Source organism: Adelges cooleyi, unplaced genomic scaffold, assembly GCF_023614345.1.
Source record: "Adelges cooleyi isolate 19-005CV unplaced genomic scaffold, UGA_ACOO_1.1 ACOO_flye_CR_arks_rails_tigmint_CR_PRNA_2, whole genome shotgun sequence".
Classification (NCBI taxonomy): Eukaryota; Metazoa; Arthropoda; class Insecta; order Hemiptera; family Adelgidae; genus Adelges; species Adelges cooleyi.
Window position 1 is genome coordinate 9,719,742 of NW_026095860.1, and position 23,474 is coordinate 9,743,215.

At 29.4% G+C, this 23,474-nt stretch overlaps 3 protein-coding genes across 5 annotated transcripts in view; 2 read left to right on the plus strand and 1 right to left on the minus strand.

The window, feature by feature from the left end:
* Positions 1-1,110, plus strand: part of LOC126834010 (dystrobrevin beta-like) — a 30,139-nt gene extending 29,029 nt beyond the window's left edge. Inside the window, exon 17 of one of the 2 annotated variants that reach the window (XM_050565655.1) lies at positions 28-1,110. In XM_050565655.1, coding sequence (XP_050421612.1) covers positions 28-99 — 72 coding nt within the window. In that variant the 3' untranslated portion in view covers positions 100-1,110. The remainder of the gene's footprint in view (positions 1-27) is intronic. The other variant, XM_050565654.1, reaches the window with a different exon arrangement.
* Positions 1,111-2,428: 1,318 nt separating this feature from the next.
* On the plus strand, positions 2,429-23,438 carry LOC126833628 (probable E3 ubiquitin-protein ligase HECTD2). 2 transcript variants are annotated; one of them, XM_050565070.1, is made up of 14 exons: positions 2,429-2,726; positions 3,533-3,679; positions 4,286-4,440; positions 4,523-4,625; positions 4,694-4,783; positions 4,853-4,917; positions 5,025-5,180; positions 10,671-10,819; positions 11,843-12,168; positions 14,551-14,937; positions 17,070-17,144; positions 19,807-20,001; positions 21,683-21,798; positions 22,567-23,438. In XM_050565070.1, exons 1-14 carry the CDS (start codon positions 2,613-2,615, stop codon positions 22,829-22,831), a joined length of 2,343 nt encoding a protein of 780 aa, XP_050421027.1. In that variant the 5' UTR covers positions 2,429-2,612; the 3' UTR covers positions 22,832-23,438. The 2 variants fall into 2 exon arrangements, with proteins under 2 accessions (XP_050421027.1, XP_050421028.1); XM_050565071.1 differs by lacking the exons at positions 21,683-21,798; positions 22,567-23,438 and adding an exon at positions 21,597-21,612.
* LOC126833630 (uncharacterized) lies at positions 5,216-8,791 on the minus strand. Its single transcript, XM_050565072.1, has 2 exons — positions 8,466-8,791; positions 5,216-6,808 (listed from the first exon to the last, which is right to left on the minus strand). The coding sequence occupies exons 1-2, from the start codon at positions 8,714-8,716 to the stop codon at positions 5,314-5,316; spliced, it is 1,746 nt and encodes a 581-aa protein (XP_050421029.1). The 5' UTR covers positions 8,717-8,791; the 3' UTR covers positions 5,216-5,313.
* Positions 23,439-23,474: the final 36 nt, after the last annotated feature.

The following is a 23,474-nucleotide window of genomic DNA, read 5'->3' on the forward strand; positions in this document are numbered from 1 at the left end:
TTATATAACCTATTTTATTTTGAATAGATGAGACGTAGCAGCAATCCTGGATCTATAAACCACTCGCAAGAAGCGGATCCTGTTACTCGATGGAGATAATAATATTTAATTATTATTTAATTAGCAGTTTTAACGACATAAACTTATTATTTGTTTATTTATGCCAACTATTAGATTTAATAACGTTAAGATTATAAAAACCTAAAAGATTAGATTTAATTAACTTACTTTTTTTTTAGCTTCGATGCAGAACTGAGGAGATATTGTTTTTACAATAACGTGTTTTTTAATTTTTTGTGTCTAGACTCACAATATCTTTTAAATAAAAAAAGAGGTGGGAAATTGCACTTTGACCATAGCATATTTCCAAGTAGCTATGTGTAAGTGAACCAACAGTCAATAAATATTTGAAAATATTTTCATTTTATTGTTAATTACGATAGATGGGTAACAACGGCAACAAATCATTAAAAACAGTTGATTAGCCTTAATCGTATCCACCGTAATACTTAAACCAAATTTTTAAGCACATTATTGTCATTACTATGTTTTTATTGATACTTGTAGTTTTACCATGTACAGATCTGAATCGAAGCGTTTTGAATGCATTTTTGAAAGTCATTTTATGACTTTTAGTTATAATAATTTCTATAGACCTATGACCCCCCCCCCCCAACATGCTCTGTTCCCTCTATGCCTTGACCCTACTATACTGTTTTTTTTTAATAACTATTTTTTTATAAATTGTTTTATTTTCGAGGCATACTAATATTTTAAATGTTGATTGTTTTTTATTTATATTGTTGTCTTTTGTTTAACTGTTATGAAAACGTATTTGATACTAATCATAAGGAACTACCTAAGTATTACTTGTTCAGTATGTTGATTCAATTATTTTTTGAAAGTAACTGTAATTAATTAGCAATTATAATGTTAGTATTATTTTTTTTTATTATTATTATTTTAAAATTTCGTTCTTTTAATTATCGGAAAACATTGAAAATATAACGTGTTTGTTGTGTAAATTATGTTTGCAGTACCTATACAATGACAATATGTTATATATGACAATAGTGTAACTACTATTAATAAATACATAATTTAGTGGAGCATCTATCGGATCTATTTTTTTTAGAAAAAATCTAAATGACTTTCGTTCAGTGAGTTTTTACTTAACTACAAGACCAGGTCTAATAAAAGTATATATTAGGTTGTCCTCCATTTTTTATAATAATTTTTCTACTTCAAATTTGTCAAACCTAACATTATTAATTGTAATCTAGTTTTATAACACACAAATTGAAACAATTAATACGTATGTGTGCAGGACAGATTGAGTTTTGAATTTTCTTTTACTTGACTGACATTTTTCATTAAAAACTTCTGGCATGTATGATGGCACCAGTTAAGGGAAAGTGTAGGCAATGTAAGGCAATTGTAATGTTAAAATATTGCAGTGGCTATAATCAACAATTGCAGAAATTCGATCGGAATCCCATTTTAAATTCTAGATCTCTATTAAAATTTTAAATTTCCATGGTAAAGTATATTATATTTAACTAAGAAAAATTTGCTCAATATTTTTACTGGTTGATAACCAGTTTTGAATAAATATTTTTAAAGTTTAGGGCAGGAGGAATGATAGATTTGTTTTAAATTTTAAAAATAATTATTTAAAACTAGTACAATTATAACATTTTGACTAGTCAATATTTTCAGAAAATTATTCTTTTTCGATAAAGCCCCAAAAAACTATAAAAAATATTATTGAATAAAATGTTAAATTTACTGCATATTTACACACCATTGTGTGCCTTTGTTGTAACTATTCTTGGAAATAGTTATACCAGTAACCTTTATGTATAATGTTTGTTATTGTCATAGAACTATTATATTATTAGGTATCATTTATCATCTATATAATATATTATTAGTGCCCTATGATTGTTACCCCTATATAACCATTAGCCATGACCTAAAAGTCCAAAAACATACCAAAATAGGGACTACCCTTACTATATAAATGGTTTTTTTAATTCACTTTATTAAACCATTATATTATTATATTCATATTGTTATTTGTTTATCATTATCTGTGTATACATAAATTATATTATTATGTACCTATATTGTTTGTGTATCCCATATTTATTTGGCACGAGGTAAAGCGATAATGTATAATCGATAGTCCTTGAACTGGGTTGTCGGAACTTCTCATCAAAATATATATATACTATACTATGTACTTTAAATAAAAATAATGAAATCAATTGTGTCGTATATATACTTGGTGAAAAGCGTGGGACTCGTTTTATGTAGTATACATTTTATTGTGGTTGTCATGGTTGACGTATGTAAAACATAAAATAAAATACACGGGTTAAAAATCGTCAATTGCAAAACGTTGACTTTACCTAAAAGTGTATTACCTGCTTACACCTACCGCTGCAGCTATAATGCTTAACAATTTAAAATGTGAACATTTAAAATTTAAATAAACCGTTACTGATAATAATAATGTTTATCGCGTAATTCATAAAACAAGCGCAATAGTAATAATTTAAAAATCGTATAATTACATTAGAGATTAATTATTCTCCGTAATATTCTGAATGACTTGGCTTTGGGACAAAGTTCGCAAGTCTTTCTTGAACAGGACATTAACTTTTGCTGTAGTGCCATGTGTTAGTAGACCGTCTATTGAAGACCATTTCCATCCGAAAAATGTATGTATAATATAATATATATATTTAATGTAATACAAAATTTACACTTGGTACGGTTTGAAACTAAGTCGATTTGAAATAAAAACGCATATTTCTGTCATGTAAACACTTAAAAACGGTTTTTTCTTATCGAAATTAACTATGAAATTATAATCAATCTTTTTAATAGTTTACTATTAGTTTTACTTTTTGAGTTTTGAATTAGACAAAACAAATATATATTTATATATATATATTAGACAAAAAAGATACATATTTCATAATTTAGTTAAGCTCTAATTTCATTGGGAAGTCCTAAATGCGACGTTTTTCTAAACTGTAAAATTATTAAGTATTTTGGCGGGAAAATTTATTTTAAATAATTATTAATAAGTACGTTTTATAATACACTGAACAAAACATTCTGCCCGAACATGGGTAGAACAAAAATGGATTAAATAAAAAATGTCAACTAATTAGAATACTTATTTTTTTTTCTCCTTTGGGACTACCTATTTGTGGGAATTCAGAATAAAGTAAAAAAATAACAACCTCTTAAAATAAATAATAACCAAAAAACAAAGTAAATTTAAGTTTTGTAATTAACTTTAAACGTAAGTTTGACTAAATCTGACGTCGCCAAATTGTAGTTTTTAAAAACAAATGGTAAATTTATGATGAAAAAAAAACAATAAAAATCTTTAAAAATGTAGTTTTTTTTTTCTGAAAACCCTCAAACATAAGGAATTATGTATTAATAATTATTGCCAACATGACATATTTGTTTATGGTACATTTTTAAGCTTACTCGTGTTCGATTTTTTTAGGTAGAGACTTGCGAGAATTCGGAAGATTACTGGGACCGTCTTAGTCCGTGTCCTTTTTGTGGCCACGAAGACAGCCCTATACAAGCAAGAAGTCAAAGGTCGTGCAGTGATCCTACCGTACCTAGTTTTTCCAGACTTCCACCAATAGTACGTTGTATTTTTATGTACTTAAGCCTTAGCAAACAGAATTTATAAATTAATTTACTAGAGTTAATAATAATAATAATAGCAATAAAAATGTATAACAATTATTAAACAAATAGGTACCTATGTGTAACGTACAAAGCCTGAAATTGAATTGTCTTGAAAATTAATATATAAATAAAAGGTTTGATGCAAAACCAAAACGCCAAATAGGTTAGATACTTACCTGTTTTATATTAGCTTCGATGTGAAGCTGAGAGGTATCGTTTTTGTAAGTCTGGTATAATTATTAATGATAAAAGTCGAAGAAATAGTTGTTTTTTTAATTTTAGCAGCAATAACTTTTGTTTTTAAAAACATACACAACAATAAAAATCTTATTAAAAGTTGCCTACTTGCCTTCAATACCTAATTGATACTTGAGTGCAGAACAGATGCAATACTTTAAGCTTATACATTTTTGTCTAAAAAGTGTTTGCACACATAAATAACAAGTTTAACAATTATTATTTTAATATTTTAATAAATCGGCCAAACGCTGTTATTCTTATTTTGAATCATCAAATAAAATCTATACTGGAAGCAGTTCTACTGGAATTTTAATTTCAGGATAATTCAGACCACCACGTTGCTTATAGACCAGTGTTGATTTCTAAGAACAGTGAAAGTTCCAAAGAAAAGGATTGTTTAAGTACTAAAAGTACATTTCAGACTGAATTAAAACCTCAATATCCAACTAGACATGAGACGAGGGAAGATTTTTTGTAAGTAACTATTATAGTTTAAGTATAGTGAAATACGATTATTTTTACAATTATTATCTACATTTGAAGTTGAATTCTTTAGACAAGAAGTACGGAAAGCTCACACAAATGAAAACTTTATTACAATTCAAACGTTTTATATGAGATCATTTGAATCGTTTAGTGAAATCTGCGCACTTTTTAAGGTCAAATTTTATCCCCATTTGAAAAATTCAACGAAAATTAAAATCAACCTTCTTAAATATAATTTTAGGCCAATCCAAACCAATCCGGAGCCAGATTAGAAGATTCTGATTTAAAATTAGAATTTATCTATGCGGTAAATGACGCTCTCAGAGATATGGTACGATATAATAGCCAATAGTTTTTGTTAATAATTATTTGTTTATTTCTGTTTTTTTAATTGCTGCAGCCGAACGTAATCCATAAAACTGTTTTAAAATCCATAGTTAACGCTTTGTTAGAGAAGAAAAGAATGTAAGTATTGTTTTTCTTTTTTAATTTTATCATACTTTATAAATATTATATTATCTTTTAAAATATAAACAGCCCTCCAAATATTTTTAACAACATTTTATGTATAGTCTATATCAAAAGGATGAAGTTAGAGCTCTTTATGTACTTCTCCAGTGTCCAGTGTTTGGAACACAAAACAGTGCGCCGATATTTGCTCATTTGCTTAATCAAGTGGCGCATTTAAATAAAGACGATCACCAGCTATTAGTAAATTGGTTTAGGATGTGAGTTTGAATTAAAATTATTTCTAACAGTGTAATTATTATTATAATGCAGTCAATTTATTATAAATTGTAAGTACATTTTATTAATTAATGTAAATATAGCCTATTGTCGTTGTTATTCTAAATCAATAAATCAGTCAGATTTTGAAGGTGCCATCGGTTGATTGACTTTGTCGGTCTGTAATTCGGCCATGCTTTCTTTAATCATGTTCTTGAATGTCTTCATCATTTTTTCATTGTGTTCCATATTTTTAACAATAGCGTCGATATCCGGCGTGGCTTGCTTTGAATCTTCGCTGCTCCTTCCTATTTGTTGTTGGGATAATCCCATCATTTGCTGCTTGTTGTTGAACAACTGTTGTTGGTTGTCTTCAGACTGTTGTGGGTAAGCCTGGATTGTGTCGTAGGTGATCTGTTCGGCAGCCTTTCCTTGGGTTTTGTTTTCTGCAGCTTTCCCTTCGATGTTTTTGCACGATTCTTCGTTACCGGTTCTGCACGTGGATCCAGTTGGTTTTTCGTAGCTAACGTAAGACGGTTCGTAACTGGCATAGCCCACTGAAGCGGGAGCCGAGTAGCTGTACGGTGCTGCTGAAGCGTAACCGTATGGGATCGGGGCGGAAACAACCGCGGAAGAGTGTTCTGCAACGGCTGGAGCAGAGTAGCTTACCGATGGAGCAGAGTAGCTTACCGATGGAGCAGCGTAGCTGACCGATGGAGCAGCGTAGCTGACCGATGGAGCAGCGTAGCTGACCGATGGAGCAGCGTAGCTGACCGATGGAGTAGCGTAGCTGACCGATGGAGCAGCGTAGCTGACCGATGGAGCAGAGTAGCTGACCGATGGAGCAGGCACGGCGTAAGATGCAACAGCTGGGGGGGCAGCAATTGGTGCGTAGGGGACGGCAGCTCCGTAACCGTATCCAGATCCCGATGCTAAGCCGGCGCCGTATCCAAGAGAGCCCGGTGCACAGTAGTGGGTGGTGGTGGTAGTAGTAACAGCGTGTTCATATTGGTCGGCCAAATGGACGGTGTTGCCATGAGAAATCGGTTGGCGAATCACTGGTTGCACGGACTGTTGGTAGACGGGTTGTTTGTGAATGTGTTGTTGGTATCCGTGGTAGGACGGACTGAGGCCAATGTGCTCGATGTATAATGGTTTGTGAATGACTTGTTGGACTTCTTGTACGACTGGCTTGTTGACAATCTCTTGGACTTCAGTGATCACTGGCTTGTGGATGACTTCTTGGAGTTCAGTAATAACGGGCTTGTGAATGATCTGTTTCGCAATGTTGATTCCGCCGCGTTGTGGGATAGAACTTGCCAGCGATGATGGAATCACTGGGGCTGGGAACCCGGAACTGAATGACGACCCTTGTCCAGATGACGAAGCTCCAGATACATATGACACGGACGGATAAGAAGCAACAGAGCCATATGACGCAGCTGGGTACGAAGCGACAGGTGATCCGTATGACCCGGATGGGTATGAAGCAGCAGACGATCCGTATGAAACAACGGGTGATCCGTATGACACGGATGGGTATGAAGCACCAGATGATCCGTATGACACGGATGGGTATGAAGCAGCAGATGGGAGATACTGGACTTGTTGATGTCCTGAAGTAAGTGTCCTAAAAAAAATGATTTCTTATTAAAATCTTTAAAATCATAGTTTACCTAAACACAATTTAAAACCCCCCAAACTTTGACTGTAGCAAAAAACGGAGAGGGGCACTACAGCTATAATATCCACGTTCTATTCTACCGTCGTCATATTATATTCTTACTAAAATCGTAATTTTTAATTAAATAATAATGTTATCACATTTTTCTTATTCATCTGGATATAGTTTTTAAAGAATACAAGTAGGAATATAAATTGATCACAATTTTAATGACGTAAAATAAATTAAAAATCAAATAAATCTCGTCATAATCTCAAAACTACTTCTATTAAACACTTAAGGAAGATTTATTTTAAAGATTTAACATGATTTGTATGTATCGACAACTAAATAATACATAGTTTTATTAAATTTACTAAAAAAAAATCTAACCGGTTTTTGTGGGAGGGTGGGAAAGAGGGGTTGAAGTTATATAAGGTCCATTTTAAATTTAATTATACATCCCTGTATTATAAAAGTATGATTTATCCAAGGTATGTACCTGATACGACTAATAAATAATTAAGTTACAAATCGTCGCTTAAGATGTAACACCCGATAACTCACTTTTCTCAACTTTTCAGGAGAACAATAAAACCAGTTTCCATTCAATAACATAATAACTATGTTTTCGATTATTCGATGATAGCGTTATCTATTGACTTTATAATAAATCTGAGCTATTCTGTCTATTTCCTGCGAAAATTTAAATCAAATAATGTTGCCAACTCAATTTGATCAAAAAGTAAGTTATCGGGTGTTGCATCTTAAGCGACGAAATTTAATGGCAATGAAGAAATTATGCTAAGAGGAACGGAAAGAGCCAAATTTTATTCAAATAAAGACTAAAACGCGAACTTACTTTTCTTAGTGTCTACACATAATGTGGTATATTATGTATTTTTATTTTTATGTCGATAAAAATTGAAATTAAAATTTAACTTCGAAAAATGGAAGCATTCTTATTTGAATACATTTTAATAACGAATAAATTTACTTAAACAACTTTTTAGTTAACTAGTTAAATAAAAACCAAGTTAAATTTTAATCTAGAAAAGAAACTTTAATAAACTTATGGTTAATAATACATACTATGCGTAGAGTGTATTATTTTTATGGTCAAGGGTTTAAATATTCATTTCTTTACTAATTAAATTTTAATTTTATCCACATAAATAATGTAATACATACATATTACATACTTTTAATCCTTAAGAATTCAAAGAATGTTCTAATTATGCTGTACTCGAATTCCTTAGAATAATTAATTTAATATTTTTAAATTACAATCAGCCAGATTATTAAGACTATTTAAGTATTTAAGGAACGTGAAAATATAATACGATTTTGCACATATATAAAACCCATGCACGTTATAAATTATAAAAGTTGTAAACAAAAATTAAATACTAAAATAGATACCTAACACTTTTCTGTGTGTTAATGTACTTCTGTATATGTTTAAAATTTGTAGCTTAACGTTAAATTTAAGTGCAAAATTGCCTATGCAACCAGCGTTTATAAATGCTGGACGTGTAGAGGCCACTCGATAGTTAACTTAAAAATAACTTATTTTTCTCTTAATTAACATTACTATATATAGTGATAATAATAAGGTTTTTACCTGGCGTTGGTATTTTCCAACGGGCTGGATGCTTCTATCGCGCTGGCTTTAGACTTGGTAGATTCTTCGTTATCGGTTGATTTGATGGAGGTGAGTTTTGGGTCGCTTCGCTCAACTCTGACTTTGTCTTCTGGTTGTTCGCTCTCGATCGGAATTGATAATGGCTGGTCATCTTGTGTTTTTGACTCTTCCAACGTTGGTTTGGCAGCGGCCACGGCAACCGCTAGAGCAAAGCACAAAATCAATTTCATGATGGCACAGACTTGTTGGCGACAGTCGACTTGATTACTGAATGGCACAAACGACTAATGAGTGACTGGACGGTAAAGCACCGGACCTTATAAATGATAGCGCCGTGCAATTTGAAAATGTTTTGTCAGCAAAAACTTGTACTTACTGCACAGCCGAACCGAGTGGAGGGAATATAATATGTTGAACTCTTAACAATATTGTTAACCGTTGCTGTTTATTTATTTATTGTTTTTTTTTTTTATTGAGCAATGCGCCTGTACTGCCCTGTATTATGAAAACAATCCGTTGTGAAAGTACAGTGTAGATGAATAGGTATTACACGATATTGGTAAATTGGTGTTTTTTTTTTTTTAGGACAAAACGTCATAATTTGTATACCTTATAATGGTGACTGAAATTAACGGCTTTTAATAAAAAGGGCCCACGGATTTTTCCATTTTGTAAACATCCTATATACGTTTAATATTAGGTTTGATTAATAGGTGTGTTTTGTGAACAAAAAGTATCGTTTTGAGTGGAAACAATAAAATTATAAACCTATATTGAGATAATCCGGTAATCAATGGTGTATCAAAGTTAGCGTTGGGTATTGAATAAAAATATATTGAAAGACAAATGACTTGCTAAATTATTATGAATGTAGAGCTGGATGTGTATAGACGGTCAAATGATAAGTCTAGTTATACTTAGGATTGAGTATATAATATTGGTATTTTTGGGAAGTTGTCACAATACATGTGATCCGTTTAAGGTAAAACACTAGTTTTCTCTGAAATATTTAATTATTATTTTATAATTATCAAATAATTACAATTTTTTTAGGTTTTTGGTCTTTGGAGATAATTTATTAATGTTATTTTACAGTATTCAAATTGTTATCATTTTTAGTAAGTTCGAGAGCTATTGACTTTTGAAAGTATATTTAACTAACTTTTTAAGAATAATTTACTAAAAATGTTGACTGGTCGATAACGAATAGTTTTGTATAATTATTTTTAAAGTTTAGAATTTAGGATAGGAAGAATCCCGGAGTGTATTATTATTTTTATCTGCTAGCATTATTCAACCACACTCCACCCTTCTTTACATTCTAAATTTTAAACTTAAAAAATAATTATTCAAAACAGGTTATTTACCAGTCAACATTTTCAGAAAATTATTTTTAATTTAAAAAGTTAAATAAATATGTATATATATACGTAATCGTTTAATTTTTTAAAGTTTATAGAGTTCTGGAAAATATTAAAAAAAGATAAATGTTTAATTTTTTTTCTTTTTTTATAATATTTTAAACAGGGATAGAAAACATTTGCAAGTCAAAATGTACACTATATGTATTGTAACTACAGCAAACGTTGGCTACAATTATTGATATTTGACAGTATGATAGTCAGATAGTTTAACTGGTTTTTAACCTATCAAAACAAAAAAAGTTAATATAACCATTTTTAAATTGAAGTAATGCCTTTTGGATCGATTTCAGACTTTTTATTATAAATCATTCCAAAAGGCATAAAGTTTAAAATAAGGCAGACTGTCTAACTACATTCTGTCAATAATTTTAACCAACGTTTTTTTTAGTTATAACAAATAGTGTTTTAACTTCAAAACGTTTTAAATTCCTCATTGTAAATAACATAAACGCTAAAAAAAAACAAAAAATTAGAATCATTTTATTACATATTCAGTGGCTTGCGTTAAAGGGATCATCCTGTATAGGAGAAGCGTTACTCGTTAGTAGAATATTTACTTAGTATACATATTGTTCTTTATAGACTCTGGGTGCTGTTTTAATTTATAAACTTGAAATTACACTCGTTCCGTTTTAAGTTCTAATTTAATATTTCAATATTTTTTTCATAATATATATAAATTGACTGTATCTTATAGTTGAATACTGCCGTTATAATTTATAATTATTTTATTATTTTTATGGAAAATATGTATTTTTAGTATGGAACTGGATAAACTAAGATCATTAATACGGTATATTATGCAGTTTATATCTTTGAGACAATTTTCTCCCGTCGATAAAACTTTACCGCCTCTCGTGAAAACACTTTGGTGGATTCCATCAGCAATTAAAACTTTAGCACTAATAAGTAAGTGTTTACTTACTTACGATATAATCATGAAAACAGTACTTAAATAATTATTATAAATCTAAATAAATGTCATTTTGTATAGATGTATACAATAGATTTGTACACATTTATCAAAGCTAAATTAATATAAATATTATAAGACGTTAAATCATTATTTTAGTCTCTTTATGTGAAATATTTAGTACAACTAATATATATCCAAAAAAAATGTGTTTTATTTGACGTTAAAAAATGTAATGAAACTTTATAATATAGTTTCGGAGGGTAACTTTGAAGGTCAAACGGTAACCTACGTTTGTTATGAATTCGTTAAACAAAAGTGTGGAATAATGTAATGACAATAATCAATGATTATTGATGTAGAACAAATACTTGATTCTCAAGTTATAAGCATTGTGTAGTTGAATCACTTATTTAAGAAAGGGAATAAGTCATCATATCCTATAAGAAACATACAAAAAAATGTCGATTATCTATGAAGTCTAATAAAATAAAACTTAATAAATAGATAAAGGGAATAAGTCTGATAAAATATTAGATTAGTTATTTAATTAGATTTAGGTTATAATTAAATGTGTCAATAATAAAGTTTTCTACAATTACAATTTTTTATCCATTCTACTTTTTGTTCAGGGGTGTATTATTTGACAAATAGTTCTATTTTTTTTTTTGCGTCAAACGCTTTTAATTTCTATTCCACTTAGTTTTTCATATTTTATATTAGGAAAGAGAAGTCCCACCATCTGAGAGTGCCAGAATAAAGCATAAAATAAGCATCTAAAAAAATCAAAAAATCAAATGTTTTTAACGCAAATGAAAGACATTTTTTGCATTTTACAGATTTTTTTTTTTAACTTTTGTTTATCAAACCTTTTTTTTTCTTTTTTATCGACATTTTGGATTTTTTTACTAATGATTTTGTGTTGTGATTTTGTTTATGCGATTAACACGGGTTTCGCGCTGAATTCAAATGAACAAAAAAAATTAGGTTTTTAACTGCGTTTGTTGTACTTATTTTAGATTCGGCCAATCAATTAGGACCAAACATATTACACTTTACCGAGTTGTATAATTCAGCGTTGGATCACATAGATCTCATGCGCGATTATTACAACTGGCAAACTTACGGACCCTATGAAAGTTTTGCTTACTGTCAATACCCTTTCATTCTTAGCATCGTTGCAAAGAGAATTATACTGACCAAGGACTCTGAACAGCAAATGATACTCAACGCAAGAAAATCGCTTGTGTCTAAAGTCGCACGACGGCAAACGCCAAACATAGATATATTTTTCTTTAACATAAACGTCCGGAGATCACATCTAGTGCAAGATTCACTAAACGAGGTAAAAATTAAACAATTATTTTGTAAAGTAACAGTGTGATTATAGGTACAGAGTTGTATACAAAAATATAGAATAAAGGTAAAAAAGTTAAGCGATCGTTAAAAGTAATGGAAAACTGGTTTTATTCATTTCAATCGTGTCAACTGATTTTCGGATTTATTTGTATTAACTGTATGGTAAATTTGTTACTATGCATACTATATACCAATTACTATATTATAGTATATATATATATATATATATATATATATATATATATATATATATATATACATATATACAGGGTGATTTTTTTATCATGAACCATTCAATATCTCATAGGGTTTAATGAGAAATTAATATTTTTTTTTCATGTTGTTTTTATACAATGTGTGATCTCAATTTTTTACATTTTTTTTTGTTTTTACCTTCCACCCAACTTTTGACCCTAAACTTGAAACTTTAATAACTTCAAAAATAGTTATCCAAAACGGGTTATCGACCAGTCAAAATTGTTAGTACATTATTCTCAACAAAAAAAGTTAATAAAATATGTACGTTACCATTTAAGTTTTTAAAGTTACTATTAAAAAAAATAAGTTAGGAGGGGGGTAAAAAAAAAAAAAAAGGAAATCACATTGTATAAAAACAACATAAAAAATAAAAATTGTAATTCCTTATTAAACCCTATGAGTTATGAGTGGTTCATGATAAAAAAAATCACCCTGTATATATATTATTGTTTCTATGAGTTATAGCTAATTTGGTGTTGAAAATCGGCTAACTAATTTAGTTGGTATTTTTCATGTCCACACGATTTTTACTGAATTCAATTGCGATAAATTAACAGTTTGTACATTTAATTCTTATTAAATGTATAGAACTTAATAATTAATTTCTTATTGCTTACTTTTTTTTTTACTAAAATAATATGACCTATTTTTTTTTTAATGTGTGTAATGATTTCTTTCGCAACAAGTATTTGTTTTAATTTGTAATTTACACTTACGACACAAATTGGCTAATTAATAATAGGTAGGTACACGAACGCCCGGAAGTTATAAAATTCGCTTTCTTGTGCACAAAAACATAACTTTTTCATCCATAATATTTTACTAAATCTTTTCCCGTTATCATAAACGTTTCGAAAATAATAAACAACCTAGTACAAGAAATATAATAAAGGAATAAATGATAAACAAACAAACAAATCATAACAGAACACCTTTAGAAAGACTAATAATTCATAATAGTGATGTATATTTTGTATTATAATATATATAGACGTCAATTTTTGTAATATCATTGTTTTGTAAAGCACAATGCCTATTACTGTAGGTATATAAATGGACAATGTGGTATACATACAAACACAAATAATAAAGCGGATAATATAAATAATTTTGTACTACTATTAAAATACCAGTACAGTCTAAATTAGCACAGTAAGAATTTTCCAAAGTATTCTGGCTATTTTTTTTATTGGACATAATTTTAATCATAAGCGAAACTAGGGTTGGCTAATAAGATTACAATTTAAAGACCCAAAGTGGATTTCGCCCCTCACCTTTACAGTATTTATGAGAAAAAAAAATTCCAGCAGAACGTTCCATATTTCAGTAAAATGTTAGTTTCGCTGCTTACATCCATTCTGATTTTTTTTAGTGGTATAATGTATCAGTTTAAAGGTTTTTGCGGTTTAAAAAAATTAAAAACCGGTCTAAAAATTCATATAGAGTTTATAGGTTTTTTTAGCACAAAAACAAATTAGAAAATACATATTTTTGTTTTGTAAGTTGCTTACCATTTTTTAAGTATAAAACTCAAATAGCGTGGACTACAAATCATTTTAGATTATTTTTGTATTTAAACTCACGATTCATATTTATTAACTTAGCCAATTTCTTATTGTAACAGGTCAACAATTTAGACAAAAATATCTGTATGCATAGGATTTTTTTCTTTAATGTGTTATTATATATAAGTCCTACCTTCTGACTGATTTTCAGCATTTTAGTTCTATAACTGCGATTAAAAATATTTAAAAAAAACGTCCATCCTCTATGGGGGAGATAGGGTTATTGCCAAATCTAGGTTGAAGCTTGTAGAGACATATTAAATAAATATTTCTTATAAAAGTTATAGCTTTCAACTCGAACCGATTATTTTTCTAAAAGGCATTGTAAGTAAAATTTGAAAGCTGAAAAATCGTCTAACTTTTGTGTTTTTCTCTGCTTTCAAACTAAAATTCGAATTATTCCAGTCTGGCCTTTATATATGTTATTTCACTGTGCGAGTATAAATACATTGACTTTGTGGTTTGCTTTACAAATTTTCCAACATAATTATTTTGTGATACTTAACAGTAATGTTCCACTGGATAATATATTTTTCCTGCTACAGATTGCATTCAAACAGAAGGATTTAAAGAAAAAACTAAAAGTCACGTTTGCTGGCGAACCAGGTCTGGACATGGGCGGTCTGACAAAGGAATGGTTTTTGCTCTTGATCCGTGAAATCTTTCACAGAGACTATGGCATGTTCGTTTATTATCCACATTCACGGTGCTATTGGTTTAGCACAGGACAAACCGGTCACAGCAACCTGAGGGAATACAACTTGATCGGCGTTCTCATGGGTCTAGCCGTTTATAACTCAATCATACTCGATCTGTGTTTTCCCGGTATATGCTATAGAAAACTGTTGTCGCCCCCAGTGGTGCCACCTACAAACGAAAACGTGGGCGTAGTACAAAATCCTACATTGGACGATCTCAATGAAATAATGCCGGTGCGTTACCAACAATTTATTATTGCACGCTTGGCTACTCTGTCAACCGTGATTATTATTAGTAAGTTTAGATTAGATCATGTAAAATAATATACATGCTGTGAACTGTACAACAGTCACATTACTTTATACAAAAGTATTTAACTGGTAATTATTGTTTTATGATATAACACATTTACCTAACTATACAACAATAATTAATCAACTTTTATGGGTCGGTCCCCCTTGTCTTAAACCTCCACTCGACATGATCTCCCACGTCAACTTTGCATACACCAGAGATCTTCATTTCTCAATCGCATCCAACCACCTTTTTTTGGGTTTCCCCCCTTTCCTCCTAAGTTTATTTTCATTACCATTCTTATTGCTTCCGATTCCACTCTTCTCATAACATGCCCAAAAACCATCTCGTTCTATTTTCCCTCATTTTGTCCGCTATCGAAGCCACACCTATGCTACCTCTTATGTATTTATGTCTTATCCTATCTTCCCTCGTCACTGCTTAGCACTGAACCATAGTCGGTCTCACTACTCTCTTGTTAAACTCACCTTTAGGTCTCATTGGAATTATCTTGTCACATAAAGCACCTGAAGCTTCTCGAGCCTACTGTTGACTTCTTACAGATTTTCTCTATACCGTAATTATTTGACATTTTTAAAATATTAATATTAGTAATACGATGTCCCTTTTCATTTAACAGAGAAATGTACTTGTCAAATATTACAGAAATAGCAATGATAAATTAAGCTGACTAACTATTTTATTTTTATTATAAACAATAAAGTTTTATTTTTAAAACAACTTTTTTAAATGTTGTTAGTTGACACCATTATATAGGTATGCCAGTATGTATGATTTTTGTTTCTGTAAATACATATACATATTGAAAATTGATAGCAGAAATATGCGAAAATCCATTTTGTTTAAACTACTGAAATTAATCAACGTGCTATTTACCATACGAATTAAACTATTAATAATCTTTCTAAAACAATTCCCCGTGAAAAAGTATCAGTTTTAACTTTTAAGTAAACTTTTTACTATGCTTAATTTGTCACAATTAAAATATATAATATCATTTTATTGTCGAATGATTACAAATCGACATTATCAAAATGCGTTGAAAATAATATTTTTGTAAAATATTTTCTATATAATAGACGTTCTCTTTAATAAATCAGTATAAGATTCACTTTTGAAAAAGCAAATAACAATCGGATTTTCTCAAATATTATTCCGTGGTGACTAGAACGATATTTTGTAGTACCTATTTCACAAAATATGATTGGCGTTAGTTTCAGAACCGGCACAAGTGTTGACGGAAATTTGAAAATGTAAACAATAATTTGATGGTTGTACAAATATTTTGACTACTGTCCACTTAAATTTTATTATAACAACGGTATAATATTTTGTAAAGAATACTGACAACCAGCCGCCGTGTATTAAAATAGTACGATCCCCCCCCCACACCATTTGTTGTACACGGCTGATAACAAAACTAATTTTATAAGGGGTTAACCGACTTTCTGAAAAAGTTCTAATAAAAAAAAAAAGTACAAATACTTAAAAGATATTATTAAACATTATTAAACTATTATTTCACAATAATTAAAACCATTGTATAGTATCTTGAAAATTTTAACTTGCAATGCTATTTTAACACAAGCCACTACTAAAGAGGTCTTGTCTAACTAACAATAATGTTTCACAAAAGTTCAATGAAATATGATTACTAGAAGGTGTAACTCGGTCAGGATTTTCGAACAACTATAAAGCTTAAATAGCACCTATGTAAAAAAACAACTAGTCAGATGCTGTCACTTATCATATTTTTATAGTAAATTTATAATACCTAAGTTTATGTAAATTTCGTTTTATACAAGTCACTCGAATTCTTCTAAAATTATCACTCACTTCCAGATACGTTATAATTAGTTAGATCACGTCATTACTTTTTTATTACCTATTCCATCTTAATATTTTTATATTATTACACTAAGATCAGAGTATGCAAATATAACCCAAATACTACCGAATAATACTATCGAATATATTAGTTTTGTTGAGTTAGTCAAAAATATATTTTTCATTTTAATTACTATATGGAAATTACCAATATATTTTTTAGGACGTAGCAAAAGGATTAAAACAACTATTGGAGTATGAAGGAAATGTCGAAGACGATATGGGACTTACATTTCAGGTATAAGAAAATTACAGTTTTGGAACATTAAATTGTATATACGTTTTAAGTGCATCGTTGTTATAAATTAAATTCACTAATAATGGCTAAGGGCTAAGGCTAACTGACTTGTGGGAAGAGACACATCTATCTCTCTTACCTAATTTGGTTATAATTAATTTATAAATCAACTATATTTCTGTTGTGTTATGTGTTAATTTTTCTTAATATTTAAATCAACTCTACCACTATCCTAGCTATACAAATGGTAACTATAAACCCAAAAAACTGATTTTTACATTCTTCCATAACATAAAATCTGATCTGTGGTCCCAAGTTAAATAATGACATCTCCGTCAATTTTAAATGCAAACTGTTAATTATCACTAGATACTATTTGACCATTTTCCAATTAAGAAATCAAATTCTAAGTATAAATACCTAGTTGAGAAAATATTGGTTTTATAATAAGTACAATAAGTCAACTTCCTCGCTCCCTAAATTTTTATGACAAACGTAAGAAAAAATTGCCGGTTTTTTTGAAACTAGCAAATGCCACGGAAAATTGAAGAAATATTATATAAAAGTCATGTCACTTATGTTATACATACAAAATATATTAACTTCGATCGATTTTGGTGTGTATGTGTGTTTAATATTTGCATTGTTAAAATTATTACTCGTGTACCTAAAACAGGAAATAAAAAAATAATAATAATTAGTAATTAGTTTCAGCATTTCCACCTAAACTGATAAGTTATATAAAATGTTTTACATTATTTTTAATAATATTATTATTATTATTTATTAATATTTTGTATATATTTTAAAAAAAACATTGTGGAGCCCAAAATTTAGTTGATAATATGTTTTTGTTTATCGAATGGCATTGTTTGTTTTTTTTTTTTTTTGCTTGTTTCTGTTGTATACAAATTATACATTCCACTATTTTAAACAGTACTACTCAATATAATGGCATATTTTTTTCGTTTTATTGACAACAATTATTATTTTATTCAAGAATAATAGGTAAATACTATGTTGTTGTTGTGGAACATCCTATTCATGCATTTTTGTGCCGAATTATAAGTGGCATAATTTTCTTTTTTTAATAAACGGATACTACACCTATTACCTACACCTTATAAACTTATTACATAAATATTAGGTACACGTTTAAAACAAGGTTAATTTTCTTATATATTAAACTTTGTATTATGATGTCTTCAAAATACGTTAAGTACAATATTTACGCTTATACAACATTCTTTTTTCTTGTTTAATTATTTCAAAACATTAAAATCGAATGTCAATATTAATTAGTATAGTTCTATTAAATAACTACATAAATGTCTCCTATAAAACTTCATTTGTGCGATTTTCAAACGGTTATTTATAAAATACAGATTTTATTTCGGTCAGAGGAATTTTATTATTGCAAAATAAATTGTTATGCAATGTAACCTACAAGGCAATGAATAAATAATTGCTCGTGCCAGCAGTAAATTTGTTATTCTTTCATAGGTCCTATGTGTATATTATGGCGAGTAAATTATTACTATTATTTTTCTTTAACTCTACAACAAAATATAATATTATTACAGTATATTAAATTTATTAAACATTTGCTTTTAATTTGTAATCAATATAAATATAAACAAGCTAGTTAAACATAAGCATTTTTAATATTTAAAAGTATATTAATTAATTGCCAATGTATGTGTTAGCGAAGATCTCCCTCAATCACACAAAAAAAATTTAAACTAACAAAAATAATAAAACTAACTAAACTAACTGACTTAAAAAAATTTTAATTTCAAAAAAACACTATAATAGCTTACTTCAAAAAACTGTTCTTTCAAGAATACTGTTTTATACCTTAAACGGTACGGTTTTAGAAATTGATTTTTTATAAATGTTTTTTTTTATGTTTTTTTTTTTTTTGAGAACATGTTTTTCAGACTATTTGGTCGCGTTTAGTAAATGTATTCAATACATTAAATTTGTTTACAATAAAATCTTTCAGATGAAATTCAAAACTAATAATTTTCGATTGTTGTATATAAAAAAACGTATATTTACATTTGCACAATGTTAGTCGTTAGTTGTGATAAGTTTATCCACTTCTATTTATCCAAAAAATCTATTTTTTTTAAAAATACTTTTATAATATCTATTATTGTTATAAGTTTTTTTTAACAAACTTTCAACTGATATTATAAGAGGACGTTGTACCAATTTTTTATAGGAGTTTGGCTTAGGCAATTCTCGCAAAATGTCATGTAATTAGGATAAAGATGAACAGTAGATAATTTGAAAACGTTTTTTATTAATTTATTTTTTACCAAAACATGCTTACTTGGAATGCGTTTTACTCGGTAGGCACATGAAAGTCTTAGAGTAATAACTCAAATCGACAGACGATTACTATTTTTCAATATTATTTAGATTTAGTTTTCGTGTAAAAAAATTATTTTTTTGAAAAAGTAGTCATTTTTTTTAGAAAATATTTTTGAATCGCTAAAATATATCTTTTTTTCGAAAAATACATACTCCTTACCTATATATAATATCACTACATGCAATAAGATTATTTTAAAGCTTAATACATTATTATTATTGTATATTAATAATATTGATAAACTGTATACCTATATATACGTAAAAAGCCTATAATTCACAGGTGTCTCTGGAGGAACATAAAACGGCCAAAACGTATAAACTGAAACCTAATGGCGAAAATATCCCAGTGACAAACGAAAGTCGAGAAGAATACGTTAACTTGTACTTAAACTGGGTCCTCAACGTGGCTATGTATGAACAATTCCGTGCGTTTTATTTTGGTTTCCATAGCGTTTGTGCTTCGAATGCCTTAATCGTGAGTCTTTGAATTTATACACTATTGAAGTAGGTAGTAAATTAGTAATTCCATAGGCTGAAATCAAAATTCACACTATCCAAAACATCTACATACTCACATAGTAAAGATATAAAATCTATACTTGAACCCTAAACCATAAAAATTATACACTTCTTGCGTACACGTGTTACGACAACGATGTTGTCATCTTCAGCGCTAACAACAGTCTGTTGTTTGACATACATATTCACACATATTCTTTCAGGAAAAAACAAAAAACTGGATCGAGGTTTTTACCTGGACAATGTAGAAATAGAAAATATTATATTATTCTCGAATGTGTTAAAGCTTTCATAGATTGAAATATTATAATATGATATCCACATAATATAATTCTTGTGTAATTTGGATTAAAAATCTTGAATCCATCGTCAACATTTTAGAATTTAGTCGTTGTCTATGTTTGAATCATGTGGGTTTTGATACAAAATAGTACAAACAATTAAGTACGTTTGAAAAAGCCTTCCACATCAAAACTTACAGAAACTGTTAGTTTTGGTACCAAACACTTTTTCAAGACTAAATTTACTCTGTTCTGATGTATTTTAAAACAAACAGATTCGAATTCGCCGTCAAAAATTCTGCAAGACATTGCTGACAAATAATTTTCCGATTTTTTTGGATTATGTGAGTTTTTATTTCAGCCCTCTCATTTTTTATACTATCTTTAGGTAAATAACAACCTACATACGTTTTATAACACATAAATCATAATTCAAATGGAAATAATCTAAATTGAATTCATACTGCACGTGTGTCGTATTATGTGCATTTGTTGTATAATTTTACTGGAGAGACCTTTATGTTATATAATTTCACAACCCACATCGTTTCAATAAATTCCTAGAGACAAGTGAACAAGTGAATCTTTACATTTCATATAGTGTAACCATTTAAATTAGTGTTTAAAAGTAGTAATTGTAGTGATGAAACCCAACAAAAATGGTACAACTGACAATATTTCCTAACCCAAGTTTTTTATCATAAAATATTTGACAAGTGACACTTTTTTTACTTGCGTTTGTTCTACAATATTATTCATTGATTTTTTAAAGAGATTTTGAAAAAAATTAAACTGAACCTCGCCTATAAGAACACATTGAATATAATATCTTTACAAGAGTGGTTCTTATATTTTGTACCTGTTATCCCATCAATTTCTTTATTATCTTTAAAAACGTGATTAAGTATGCCAAATTTCAATTGAGTTGAACAAAGAGAACACGTACCACCCAAAATTCGAAATAGATATCATAGTGCTCTATTAGCCAAATGAAAGAATACTATATATTAAATAAAAATCAATAATTTTAATTCAAATTTTGTTGGATATTATTTTGTTAACTAAAAAAATTTCTTTTAAAAATTAGCTTGCATCCATTTAAACGGTTATTTATGAGGTCAATTATAAATATTCATATTGACGTTTATCAAGTTTCACTATACACCCGAATGGCCGAATAATATAACGATATTATTTTAATCTACATTGGTTTTATTTTATTATTATTCTAATGCATTAACAACTCGAGTTAAACCGCCGTTAATGACAGCTTTATTAAACCCAACAAATCACTCGTGGTAATTATATTTTTCCACATATTTGTATACTATATGTACCTCTCTGTATTAACTACAGATGTTGATACCGGAAGAAGTCGAGCTATTAGTCTGCGGCACCGAAACGTTGGACTTGCACGAACTGCGAAAGGTCACCGAATACGATGGATATAAATCGGACGATGAAATTATTGGGTAAGTAGTAGGTACCTGCCAATTTGTTAAAGAAACCCAATTGTTTTTCAGTATACACAATTATCGGTCTCCTGCCGTTTGGTAAAAATCTCAATGGTAAAGTGTAGATTATTATACCTATACAAGCTTTTGAAATATATACACTAAACATACATATACAACTTCGCTGAGTTATGTAGGAAACAGATTTTTGATTGTTTTTTATGTAGAAGAACTAGGTTTTAATATTGATAAAATTGCAAATTTAATTACAAGAAACTGAAATTTTCAAATTAAAAACGGTTTCCTACTGAGTACATAACATAGTAAAGTAGCCAAAGAATGCGAATCTCTTTACAGAGCTGAAATTGGACCGTCCTACGTAGTCGACACTTTTTGGTATAAAATAAACCGAAATGGCTTTTACTCGTAGAAAAAATTAAAATAAAATAATAATAATACCTCTAAGCTTGTACAAATTAACCGATAACTTAATATTGACATGGTCGAAATTCATTATAACCTACTTTTTATTAAATATTACCTACATACAAAACTCCTTAAAAACAGACCACACGCAATCTCATTAAAACTTAAAATTAGCACTTTTCAAAACGCTTACATATTTTATTTCTTAGCGAGAGATTCGTCGAAATCCAAATAAATGTAACACTAATTTAACTAGTTTTAAGATTTTTAGAATCTCAAGCCTCCCCCCCCCCCAAAAAAAAAAAAAAATCTCGGTCCATGCAAACCACGTTTCTGTTTTACACGTTTTGTGGGTTTAAGGGATTTTTGGAATGCCGTCGAGTCGTTTTCGGACGACCAAAAACGAAAATTTCTAATGTTCGTCACCGGCAGTGATCGTGTTCCCGTCGGCGGGATGGGAGACATGAATTTCAAAATTACCAAAGGCCCAAATAGGTTGGACTACTTACCCGAGGCTCACACTTGCTTTAATCAATTGGTGTTGCCACAGTACCAGGACTGCGGACGGCTCAAAGAAAAATTGTTGACGGCTATATTCAACTCCGAAGGCTTTGGAATGGAATGAAACACTATTATACTTAATACCCGTTTAAATAGTATATACTATGCAACCGTGGTCCCTGTTTGTATGGTGTTTGTGTGTATGCGATCAATGATAATGGAAGAATCGACTTTACCAAATTTTCATTTGCCTTTGATTTGTGTACGTTTGAGGAGAACGGAAAGTGCTTTTTATTAAAGGGCAAATGATAGGCAATATTTGACCAAAATGTATAGTAGCCATTCTGTAAATACGCCGACTAATTTTAGGGAGAAAAAATTTTGTGTTTTATAGTTGTAAAACTATTTAAGTTTTTTTTTTCTGAGTTGTGGCCAAAGTTTGATCAGAAATAACTTTCGTAGAAGTCGTTTTATGGAGTAGATAAGGTATTGGTCCGATTTCAAATTTACTATATTATTGACTAAATGGCCGTTTTTTGATTTAGTTATTATTTCGAAATTAGTCAGATTTATTAGAAAAAACTATAAAATATTATTACAATTTTGAAAATAAAATTTCGGCCTTTTAGCCCTCGTAGAGAAGACGTTAAGTCAGAAAGTGACTTCGCGTTTTAGTTTTTATTTGTATATAAAATTTAGCACTTTCCGTTTCCCTTAACGATAATAATATACTTATTAAGTTGGATTTTTATACCGTAGAAATTACT